The 12321-nt window shown below is 38.2% G+C and overlaps 2 protein-coding genes across 2 annotated transcripts; both read right to left on the reverse strand.

The window, feature by feature from the left end:
• Positions 1-1478: 1478 nt before the first annotated feature.
• il12b2 (interleukin 12B 2) lies at positions 1479-6902 on the reverse strand. The gene is made up of 7 exons (XM_023152159.3): positions 6758-6902; positions 6399-6641; positions 5983-6085; positions 5644-5834; positions 5214-5362; positions 5005-5115; positions 1479-1650 (listed from the first exon to the last, which is right to left on the reverse strand). Exons 1-7 carry the CDS (start codon positions 6894-6896, stop codon positions 1498-1500), a joined length of 1089 nt encoding a protein of 362 aa, XP_023007927.3. The 5' UTR covers positions 6897-6902; the 3' UTR covers positions 1479-1497.
• Positions 6903-9663: 2761 nt separating this feature from the next.
• Positions 9664-12225, reverse strand: LOC101468166 (transcription factor BTF3). The gene is made up of 6 exons (XM_004546997.2): positions 12104-12225; positions 11163-11231; positions 10967-11080; positions 10415-10616; positions 10259-10312; positions 9664-10026 (listed from the first exon to the last, which is right to left on the reverse strand). Exons 2-6 carry the CDS (start codon positions 11229-11231, stop codon positions 9980-9982), a joined length of 486 nt encoding a protein of 161 aa, XP_004547054.1. The 5' UTR covers positions 12104-12225; the 3' UTR covers positions 9664-9979.
• Between the last annotated feature and the right edge of the window lie 96 nt (positions 12226-12321).

Consider the following 12321-nt stretch of genomic DNA (forward strand, 5'->3'; position numbering starts at 1 on the left):
AAAATCAGGTAGAGTGTTAAACTAGAAAATAAGTACCTTTAAATCTAGGGGGAAAGACAAGGGAAAAATATAGAACCACACAGCTTGAGGGGACAGCACAACAGAGGGAGATACACAGGAGGAGAAGCGGGCAGACAGAGCACACCTGGGGAACACAGCTGAACCAAAGTCAGACTGATGAGACAGGGGAAGAAAAACTAAACATAATACACACGAGACTATCAAAATGGAAGAGGAAGTAACACACAATGAGACTCAGACTAAGACACATGGGCTTGAAACTGGGACTGGGGATAAACAGACATGGAAACGTGACAGATTGGAGAGACAAAGGAGCAAAACACAGAACAGACAGACACGGGTACATGACTGGAGAGACTGAAGGAATGACAAAACACGGATATGAGACTAGGACAGATATGAACAGAAATCAAGAACTATAAATACAAACTTAGAGGCACTGGAAAGTAGCAGGTTGTCCCATTTTACTGTATTGATTTAAACTATTTGCCAAAATGACAGAAATCAAATCCCAGTTAAATGAAAAAACAAAAAAATGTAATGCCCTAATAAAGGTTAATAAAGCTCATTTACATGTGAACTATCCACAAGCCTGCATGGCAAAACACAAACATTTATATCTATAACAGACAAGTCAAATACCTCATTAAAGTAAAGTTATTTACATAACGTAAAAAAAATAAAAAAAAATAAAAAAACAACTAAAACCTTTCTATCATGCTGAATTCATCTGACAAAGATGTAAAGTTTGTCAGTGTCTCTTTAAAGCCCATTTCCAAATGCATTTATAAAATCTTTTAACCAAAGTATTCTAAATTTTATTTGACAAAACAAGCACATTAGTATTTATAAATGATTTCAACTGAAGACATACAAAAATCATAAACAGACAATAGAAAAAAGCTAAAATCAGATCAGTCATAAGAACTTATATGTCCCAAATCGTGTATTCAGTAAAGTCTGCTTTGAAATTTCTTCTTATTACAAACTTTAGTGGGAATAAAATTCCTGCATTTTTCATTTATCTACCAATTCACAATCAACCAAAAATATCACATAAACATTTGCAAATTTTGTTATTTATAAAGTTTGCCATTATTTATAAATGTTATAATATCACATATGTACTATTATGATGAAAAAATCATTTCAAAGCTGGACATTTATAATTATAATTATATAAAATAACAATAAGAATAAACTTAAATACAGAAAAGTTTTTTTTTTAAAAAGTGTTAGCAAATCTTTAAGGGTTTAATATCTCCATAACTGGTAAATGAAGGATATATGGTTTGTAAGGGAATTAATTGATGATGTCATGTAATTTATACATTTAAAAAATCAAGTATAAAATCCTTACCATCCACAGTATTGAATCTCGACTCAAAATCAATATAGTTTAATAATTACATTTCATATATAAATCTACTCTCACCAAATGTATACACTAGACCACTATCAATCACTGTCCATGTTTTATTGTGGATAATATTTCCAACTTGAGTTAGCGTGCTTCTTCCTTTTTCTCTTCTCTTCCTTGCAGTCATTGAAAACCTCAGGCGACAACTCTGGGCAACAATATTTTTCAGTTTTTTTGCATCGGCATAGTCGATGTTTTCCAGTTTTCACCTGCAATGAATCAATGACGTATTATTATGTCTGAAATGATAATGTGAACATTTCAAATGCAATGCTTCGTTTACAAATATTAGCAGTCACACCTATTCAAGTAGTAAGTAAGTAAAGTTTATTTATTAAGCGCTTTTCGTAGACAAGCAGTCACAAAGCGCTGTACACAAACGTCAAAATAAACAGAATTTTAGGTACCAAATTAGGCAATATAGACAATACAAAAGTAATACTGCATTCACACTATAGCACAATATTTTTGTGCTATATTTTGAGGGGTTTGTGTGTCCCAGGGATCCCACGGCTATGTTGTCGGGGGCTTTTTGCCCCCTGGTAGGGTCTCCCATGGCAAATTGGTCCTGGGTGAGGGACCACACAAAGAGCGATTCAGAAGACCCCTATGAGAAGACCATCAAGGGAACAGGGTTACCGGGGCCCCGCCCTGGAGCCGGGCCGGGGAGGGTGCCCAAGGGTGAGCGTCTGTTGGCCGGGACTTAGTCCATGGGGCCCGGCTGGCCACAGCCCGTAAAAGGGGGCATAGGCCCATCTTCCTGCAGGCCCACCACCTGCAGGAGGCACCGTAGGTGTCAGGTGCATCGACCTGGATGGGCGTGACTGGGAGAAACGGCCTGTTATTGGACTTCTGTGCAAACCACAGTTTGGCCATAACGAACACCATGTTCGAACATAAGAGTGTCCATAAGTGCACGTGGCACTAGGACACTCAAGGCCGCAGGTCAATGATCAATTTTGAAATCGTATCATCAGACCTAAGGCCATATGTTCTAGACACTTGGGTAAAGAGAGGGGCTGAGCTGTCAACTGATCACCACCTGGTGGTGAGTCGGATGTGGTGGCGTGTGAGGACACTGGACAGACCTGGTGCACCTAAACATATAGTGAGGGTGTGCTGGGAACACCTAGCAGAGGCCCCAGTCTGTGAGATCTTCAACGCACACTTCTGGCAGAGCTTCAACAGCATTCAAAGGGAGACTGGGGACATTGAGTCTGAATGGACCATGTTCAGCATCTCTATTGCCAAAGCCACTGCACTGAGCATGCTGCTGCAAGTTGCTTGGTGCCTTTCGTGGTGGTAACTCCTGAACCAAATGGTGGACACCAGAGGTGAGGGGAGCCACCAAGCTGAAGAAGGAGTCCTATTGAGCTTGGTTACCCTCTACAATGTTGCGTGGAGATCAGGGGCAGTACACCTGGATTGGCAGACCGGGTTGGTGGTTCCCATCTTTAAGAAAGGGGACCGGGTGATGGCCTCAAGCTCGCTTTGGAACGGTTCGCAGCCAAGTGTGAAGCGGTGGGAATGAGAATCAGCACCTCCAAATCTGAGGCCATGGTCCTTAGCCAGAAAAGGGTGGAGTGTGCACTATGGGTCAGGGATGAGTTCTTTCCCCAAGTGGAAGAGTTTAAGTATCTCGGGGTCTTGTTCACGAGTGATGGGAGAAGGGAGCGGGAGATCAGGAGACGGATTGGTGCTGCGGCTGCCGTGATGCAGGCGCTGTACCAGTCTGTTGTGGTGAAGAGAGAGCTGAGTGTAAAAGCGAAGCTTTCAATTTACCGGTCGATCTACCTCCCTACCCTCACCTGTGGTCACGAGTTGAGGGTAGTGACCAAAAGACAGAGATCACGGATACAACTGGCAGAAATGGGCTTCCTCTGAAGGGTGGCTGGCCACGCTGAAGAGATTATATCTCTTGGCTGGCCTGGGAATGCCTTGGTGTTCCCCCAGACAAGCTGGAGGAGGTAGCATGGGAGAGGGACCTGGCCTCAAATAAGAGGAAGAAGATGGATGGATGGATGGATGGAGTTTTCAGTATGCTAACTACTATGTGAAAATCAGTATGCTCTGGTAAAGCTTTGATAACCTTTCTTGGATTTTACTGTTAAATATTCCTGGCTGAAAAAAAGCTAAAAAAAAATTCAAATTGTATTGTGTGTTGAATATATGTATAAATTACTTGTGTGTTGTATCTATTACAAGAATTCTTTGTCCTTTACTTTTGAAAGTTGTCATTTTTTAAGCAACCTAATTGCAAAAACTGATTAAACAGTATGTGGTATGAGAAAAATTTAAAACTTGTTACTATTGCTGGAAATAGCAATATGTTTTTGTTTAAATCAATACGGGCATCTGTACTACCATAAGGTCTACATTCACACAAGCTTATCTCTGGGAATGATGTGTTTAAATGAAAATATTAATATTTTCTAAATAATATTCTAAATTTAAAAAAACTTTAAAGCATTTACATTTGTTTCTCAGTATCAATCCTAAGAACTTAACAGTGCATGTAACTTATCAATACAACATAAGGCATGTACTTATAAATAGGCTATAGTTCAGACATGTATATAAACTATATTTTTATATGCATGTATATTCCTCTTCTTTCAGCTGCTCCCTTTGGGGGTCACCAAATTGAAATGTGATGCAGTTAACTATGAAAGGAAAACTCAGTAGACCTACATGCTTCTAGTAACTAAAGTTTCATGACAAAACACATAAGTGTAGGTTTAAGTACCATTGCGTTACAGAGGAATTCTAGAGTTTCTTTTCTGTTTTGGTCAGTCACTGCACGCATGACATGAGCAACACATAAATGAAGTAGGAACGTATAAAAGGAAGGAAGCTCAAAGCTCTTTTAATAGCATGCTGATTTGCACTGTGGCAAACCACCAAATACACAGAAACGCCAACTCACTTGCACAGAAGTAACAAGAACATAAAGAAAAATGTGTGACCATTGCTCAAAGTTCAGCCTATTCAATGGCTCGTTCAAACTTCTGATTCATGTTTGAGATTGTGTGCTACGCAGATTTTCCTTAACCTTGATGTCCTTAAATGAGCAAAACTATAGAAACCCTTGAAACCTCAGCTGACTGCTAAATATAATTTCACAGTGAATCACACACCCGTCTGTGTTTTAAGTTGGGGCTGGAAGGCTAACAGTAGGTTTAAATATATTTAGTGTCTACGTACATATTTAGGTTTCCATTGACTTTCCCACAAAAATTTGGTCTTACTAGCCACCTATTTGGGGAATAATAGTGCATTTTTGGTCTATAATGGTGTTTACTTTACTTACTATATATGTAATTTCAAATAAATAAGTATAAATAAGCATTTAAATAAATAAAAGTTTGTGTCTTAATAAATAAAATCATTATAACAAGTGTGTTGGACAGATCCTTTGAAGTAAAGACAAAACAAAACCAAGTAGAAACAGGAGGAACACATGGCAAAAAACCACAGGGACATGAGAGGACATTGCAGACTTGTAAGAAGAGATAACGAGCAAAAGCTGACAGTGGTGGACTCAGATAATATCAGTAGGTTACATTTTTCCAGGGAGTCCACTGACTCCAGTTGGAGAGCACCAGTGAGTCTCTGGAGCGAACCCTGAGCTTGCTGATTTTCTTTGGTATCAGAGTAGATGATGAATGTCCGGTCTAAAATCAGACAAGAGATAAGAGATCAAAATGCAGTGGCTATAATGACAGACATTTAGATCTCATAAGATTTTGTTTTAGTGTAAGATTGTGCATACTTGGCCATCATCTCTAAGCACATATTCAATTTGGTGCTCCAGACTGAAGAAGCTGTAAGGTGCTGACCAGGTGGATGGTGGAGCAATGGTCACATTCACCTCCTCGTTCACTAACTCACACTTGACAATCTGGGGACTGTCAGGTTTAACTAAGAAGAAGAAGAAACAGTAAATAATATCGTCCATGTGTGTATATAAAACAATAATTTAAACACAAACATATGTGTATATATATTTAACATGAATCCATTTGCCTTTAGATTCAGTTAATGCATTAACGTTACTGTTTCACTTAAAACTTTATCATGCATGGACTGCATACATAGACTTTCTTTTTCATCAGAAAATGTTTTCAAAAGGGAAAAGATGCTTTGTAGTTGATAGTCTTCTACTGAATGCCATTGATGTAGCTCAGTTTTACTCAGCTTACCAATGTCTCTGAGATAAAATCTCTTCGATGTCCTGAAAACGGACAGCTCACGTATAGCCTCAGCAGTGAGTTCAAGCATGGTGCTTTCCTCTGCGTAGGGTGAGAGGTCGTGAGACATCTCAAACTGCAGTTCCCCCTCTGCGAGCCGCCGACTGATACTAATCCACTGGCAGGACTCTGAACTTTTACTGCTAATAAAACAAGCAGTAAAAAAAAAAACAGAAAACAAAATATAACAAAAAAATCAAAAATACACACATCTCAGGTGATTCGTCTAGTTTGGGCATCTTAACTGTAATTTGTCTAGGTTATTATTTCTTTTTAAGTTTTAAAATTTACCAGTTATGACCCAGTCCAAGACGCACTGCTGTGTATCCTTTGCCTGTCCAAGTGCAGTTGAAGTTACAGTCATAAGACTTTGCCCGACAGTTAATGGGAGAATCTGTAATGATAAACAATATCTTTAAATTCTAAAGTAATTTAAATGTTTGGGTGAAAAATGACAGCAAACATCACTACATTTTGTAAAATGATACTTCACAGAATGGTTAACTTAAAGCCCTAATCTCACCTACTAGAGAGAGAGAGAGAGAGAGAGAGAGTGTTTTACCCAAACTGTCAGGCAGTATAAAAGTGTCTTTATTAGTGCTATATGTTGACTGTGTATTAGCAATATAGGTTCCCCTAGTTGAAAAAGTCCCATCATTTAGAGCATGTGAATGGTAGGATGAATGAAAAATGAAAGAGAAACTCACCAATTGTGTCTTCTTCATCAGCCTTCAGCAGCAGATAGGTTGAGGATAGCATCTCTTCACCTCTCCAGCAACTGTAGTCACCCAAATTTGGTGTACCTATATCTGACACGGTCAGGTTCTGACCATTTAGCTCTACATTTTCTTCATCTTCCAGTGGATCGCCATTCAGCTTCCATGTGACGATGTCGTCAGGTTTTGAATTGCAGGTCAGTGTGTAATTTTCATTCCTTTTTGCCACCGCAACTACACAAAGATAGAGAAGATAGACAGATAGATAGACAGAGAAGAAGTTAGTAGGTGAACATTTTAAACCACAAATGAATATTAGGAAAATGTTTGGATCATAAAAAAAGACATACAGTTTTCTGGAAAGTGGTTGAGTTCGTGAGCTCCCGTGAGGCTGATCATTAGAAGCCCAAATGTCCACAGTGGAAAGGTCATCTGAGGAATTGTGTGACAGCAAAAAGCATTTATTGAAAAACAATTCATCACTTGCATTAAAATAAGTATCGTGTGATTTTTAGTGAAACAATATGTAAAGTGACTCATGGAACATTCAATTGGCTCAAAGTTAATTTAGTTGAGAAAATGCATTGAAAATAGGTAATTTGCTTCTTATTCTGTAATATAGATATGAAATTAAACTAACTAGAATTTAATTTATATATATGTATAGATAGATAGATTTATATCTGGAAAAGAACTCACCCTGAAGTGATGTCAAAAGCAAAAGTGCAGATGTTCTGTCACCGCGATCTTGATGATTGTATGGTCTAACTGCCCACAGAGCAACAACTTTATATTGCGATGCATGATACACATCATCGACACCTCCACCTCCAATGTGACACTTTGGGAGAGAGAAACTGACCGATCTAGTAAGTGATAAGAGTATGCACATTTCCTCTATACTGCTTTGCATGTCAAATTTTTTTACACAGTGAAGCTGTGACTTTCGTACAGGGGACTAAAAGATAAGAAATGTGGGTGTTCAGTAGGGTGGGGGGTTGCCCTTAGCCTTTAAGGTGAAATACAACAGTATAATACAATGTTTGATAAGTGCTTATCTGAGAATGGATTTAAAAAATTATTTTTAAAAAACTATTGCAATCACAAAAACAGGACACACAACACATTTTATGTTCAATATTAATGCGACCAAACATTTTCTTGGTTGGCTCTTTATGTGCTAACACGCACACAGACACACTGGTTCCTGCTTCTCAACTTTCAGTTTTTATGTTGGTTTTTTTATATAACCAGGGCTGTAAATGTGGGGCAATAGCACTCCTTTGTATCAGTCTATGCAACCTGTGAATAGAACAAAGAAGCACTGATCTTTCAGTCATCAAAAGCTAATGTAATACTATAACATAAACAACATTTTTTTTAATTCAAAGTCTTTTGAGAACAGGCTCAACCCTATTGACATTAATAAATACAGCTGGTAGCAAAAAATATATCAGTCACTTATGATTTAAAAAAAATAAAGCAGAATAAATGTGACATTTATGACTAGTAACCACCCTTATCTGATCAGACAAACCTGGGCTAAAGGGTGCATTTTTTCTGTATTGCTCTGAATCACATGCTGACTTTGCTACTGATGTTAAGAAATCCATGATCCACAGTAAATGCCTGTTTTTATAGTGTTTTTCACAAAACAAGCCGCTAAAAAATGTTACAGAGAGGTTACGAGAACAAGCTATTTCCACTATTTCCTCGCTCTTTGCAGTCAGAATGATTGCTCAGCTCATTGCAAAACATATTGTGAGATTAATCCAACAAAATTGCAAAACATAAGTGGAACATTTCTTTTTATTAGCTGCTTATATGTACACTGTCTTTATTGTAATTCCAGACTGAAATACCAAAAAAATGATCTAACATTTCTTTGATCAGATAAGCAAGACAGACCAAAACTGTTCTTTAAGAGGTTTCCCCCCATGATATTATCATTGTCATGCTCCCAAAACCTCAAAAACATGCACACACATTACACCGGAAAGGAAAGACGGACACAAAACAGGACTTTCCCTCTCATTAGTCATGTAGACCAAATGTCAGCTATGACCTAACTAGACCTTTAACTAACACTTTGGTCATGTTTTTTATTCTCGCACATACTATGCACACATCAAATGCTCCCGTCATATCTTTAACTATGTGAAAGGTACTTCCACAAAACTGTAGAGGGCTGTATTATTATTGGGTCTCAAAAATCTTTTCTGCCTTTCTACATGCTGGTTAAGGTTAACAGAACCTATGTCCAATAAATTCAGAGAAAATTGTTAGGCACTTTGAAAAGAAATCGTTTCAGGTTTCAGTTCCTCAAAAACCTAAAAAGCCATATTATTCATTAATCATCTTTCATGCATGACTTCAAAGAGCTGCATAGTCACAGTTGCTCAAATTATTTCATACTTTGTGTTTTTACAGTTTATCATACAATACTTGAACCTAGTTTCTACGACTGAACTTAAAGCTTATTTTGATCAGTTATTCATTTAATGTGTATATATTACATTTCAACTTCAGCTTAAGAAATTTACAACTAAAATGTTTACTTACTAGTAATTGGACTTTAAAGGTCAATCAAAGCTCATAAAATAAGGTAAAGTTTTAAAGTCCCAGTTAATTCAGTGTTACTTCCGCATGAACCCCAAAACTGAAAACATTTGTATCCACTCCACATTCAAAACTGTGCCAAGCTCTGAGATCACGTCAGTCCAGATAAGATTCTGACAAACAGAAAAAAAAAACACTATGTCAAGTGTTTTGTCAACATATTAATAGTGATTAAAAAAAATTAAAGAACAGAAGTACACAACACTGAAGAGGAAAGAGATGTTTTTTTGCTGTAAATGAGTGGAATTCTCTAACTTTATAGACCACATGTTCTATTTACATTAGTGATGGATGCCTTTTATTCTGAATAGAAAAAAACAACAAAAAAACACTTAAACACACTGGGGAATCCAGAAGAGGGGCTTAATGTGGTACTTTCCATATTAAGAGGAACAACACTGCCTGTTTATAGAAGCATATACAGGTATTTTTCTACCCTGAATGTGTTTGTTTTTAACCTTTAGGATTATCAAACAACTAGAAAGAGGTAAATATCATTTCTGCCTACACATGCCTCCTAATAGGTTACACACTTAACATTAGACTTTGTGTTTGGCCGCAAGCATTTCAAATGTACTGTGGGGATAGCAAAATAATTTTCTTTTGAAATTTGAAAAAGAACAGCCAAAGCATATGATAAATGAGAAAAGTAATTTTTATTACATGATTCATTCCACCATAACATTTTTCCACGTGTGGACATCACAATGCAGAAGAGGCAGCGTGAGAAATAAAAAGGTTTGCACATTCCACTTAAATAATTTCACTCGTACTGCAGAACAAGTGACACGAAGGGCTTCGTAAAAGCTTCCATAAAAAGCTGATTTTACTTGTTTTATACCAACTGTAACACTTTGTGAACACAAAGCAAAAACAGATGAACAAAGCTGATGAACCTTCTGTGCCAAAGCACGGCGAGCCAGAAGGTTTTCCAAAATGTTTGCTGGTGGTTGTTAGTTTGCTTCATCCTTTGAAGCCTCATCAAAGTTTTCAACGAGATCTGAAAATGGAAAAGGGAGAATAGAGAGGGGTGTATAGCAGATCAAGACAAAAAAACAAAACCGTTGCCCAAGTAAGAATAAGCCCTTAGACTTAGAATTGGTGGCAGAAGCCTGCCTTACACTCATATCCACATATGTTACTAAACATTTTAAACCAAATAAGGGGACATATATCCCATGTGATCAAGTCCAGGATAGACAGACTTGAATGTGATGGTTATATTTTCTTACCTGGAACTTCATCATCTTCCTCTTCAGCAGCAACCATGGGAGCTTTGTTGTCTCCTGGTGTTTAAGAATGCGGGGAAGGAGGAAGACAAAGATGTTGAGAGAAAGAATTCAAATCTACTGCAAACAAACAGGTCAAGAAAAGAGCAGTGTGGGCACCTGGTTTAGGCAGATTCTCTGCTAATCTCCGGAGGCTGGTGAGACTGTCAGCTCCCAGCTGGTTTAGGATTCCCGGGAGCATCTCTGTGATCTGTTTGTTCTCAGCGTGTCCTGTGATTGTAAAAGTGTTGGCAGCCAAGGAGGCCTGAACCTTTGGGTTATTAAAGTGGATCACTGTCCCGTGGTTTGTGAACATATTCACCTGAAGTGGTGGTGGGGTGGGGAGTGGGGGAAGAAAACAGTTTAAGGTAAGTGTAAAAGAAGACAATGCACAGTCCAAACACCCTTTTCCAACCATCTCTCGGGTCCTCATCAGCTGACAACAACTGGTTTCCACTCAGATGGCTTACACCACAGATTCTCTTTTATTTCCTTAAAAAAAAAAAGCTTATCTAAAATGTTGTTTTGTTCCTCAGAACCAATGAAGTTTAACATTTAAAAAGTACTTCAGTATCTTAACATTGCTTATTAATAAATTTCAGCACTATAAATCCATTAAATGTGAATGACTGCCTATGCTGTGCTGTACATTACAGAAAGAACCTGCTGTACCTCTTCAATGCCAGAGATATTGTTGACTCCCAGTTTCTTCAGGGAAAACTGCAGCTTCTTATCATCTGCTGTAGCCGTTCTGTGCACCACCTTCTTCTTTCTGCGAGCTGACCCCTAAAGAGCAGAAACGTTAGAGTCGATTTTAACTCACGACTCAAAGATTACACCCAGTCTCTAGCATATGAAACCGACTCACCTTGCCGCCTATGCGGACCTGAGCCTGCAGTTTGGCAAGCTTTTCCTGGTTCATTATCGACTCCTTCATCTAGTGTTAGACACAACAGATATATATAATAAAAGGTAGGTTAGTCTGGCTGTAAACAGTTCTTTTTAGTGTTTCCAGAAATTACTGTAGAATCTTTGTATCTTAGAAAAGTTGCCAAGGAAAGCCACCTGGGATTCAGTGCCAAGTGCCTTACTCACGAATGTCAGTCATTTGGGGGAAAAGAAAAGAAAAATCTCCCTTGACACAATTACTCAGAACTAAATTTGGTTAACTACTCATTTTTCATTTAGAGGCTGAGCAAGATGTGGGACTTGCGAAAATATAAAACATGCAAGTTTGTATGAAGGATCTCTCTGGATACCCTTATGACTAACACAGAAGCAATTTCTAAAACTATACGCCATCAATCGATGACATAAAACATGAAAACGGTAATAACGAAGTGCCAACTTCAAACTTCCCCAACTCCCGACCTGAGCTATGTTGTCTCAAGAAATTAACGAGAATGCACAACTGTCCCGGCCAAAAATAGCTGTACACCACAAGTCTCGGCTGAAGCCCTTCATGAATCAGAGGTGGTCAGCTGAAGTCAGTGCCCTGAAACGTCATAAACCCGCTTTCCCAATATGTTCTTACGATGCAAACTTCTGCTTTTTGATCAAACTCTGACGGCATGACACTTATTTAGTCTAACAATATTCACAAATTATGTCAAAGGAGCTACCGGCTAGTTAGCAATTCGAGCTAAACAACTAGCCCAGGCCTCTTAAACTGATGTTAGCATTCAGGTACAGCTGATGCCTTCATTGCGTTAAAACCCGTAATACAACTGTGGAGGGGATGTTCAAACGTCAGGAGTCAAACTTTATGAGTCTAAGACATCTAAAAGGAGTAGACGGTAGCGAACTAACCTGAGAGTGTGTAAACACGCGGGTCACACCGTTGATAAGGGACAGGAAAAAGGAGCGAAATCCGGAAGTGACGCCTTTAGATGCCGGATGGCAAAAAAGCTTACAAATATGTCCAGTGATTTAAAAACAGCGTTAATCCCAGTGTTATCGAATAAAAAATAGTTAAAAACTTAGAAAACAGCTACTTTTAATGTAGTTAAAAATATGGGCTACTGACG

Source organism: Maylandia zebra, linkage group LG12 (assembly GCF_041146795.1).
Source record: "Maylandia zebra isolate NMK-2024a linkage group LG12, Mzebra_GT3a, whole genome shotgun sequence".
NCBI classification, from domain to species: Eukaryota; Metazoa; Chordata; class Actinopteri; order Cichliformes; family Cichlidae; genus Maylandia; species Maylandia zebra.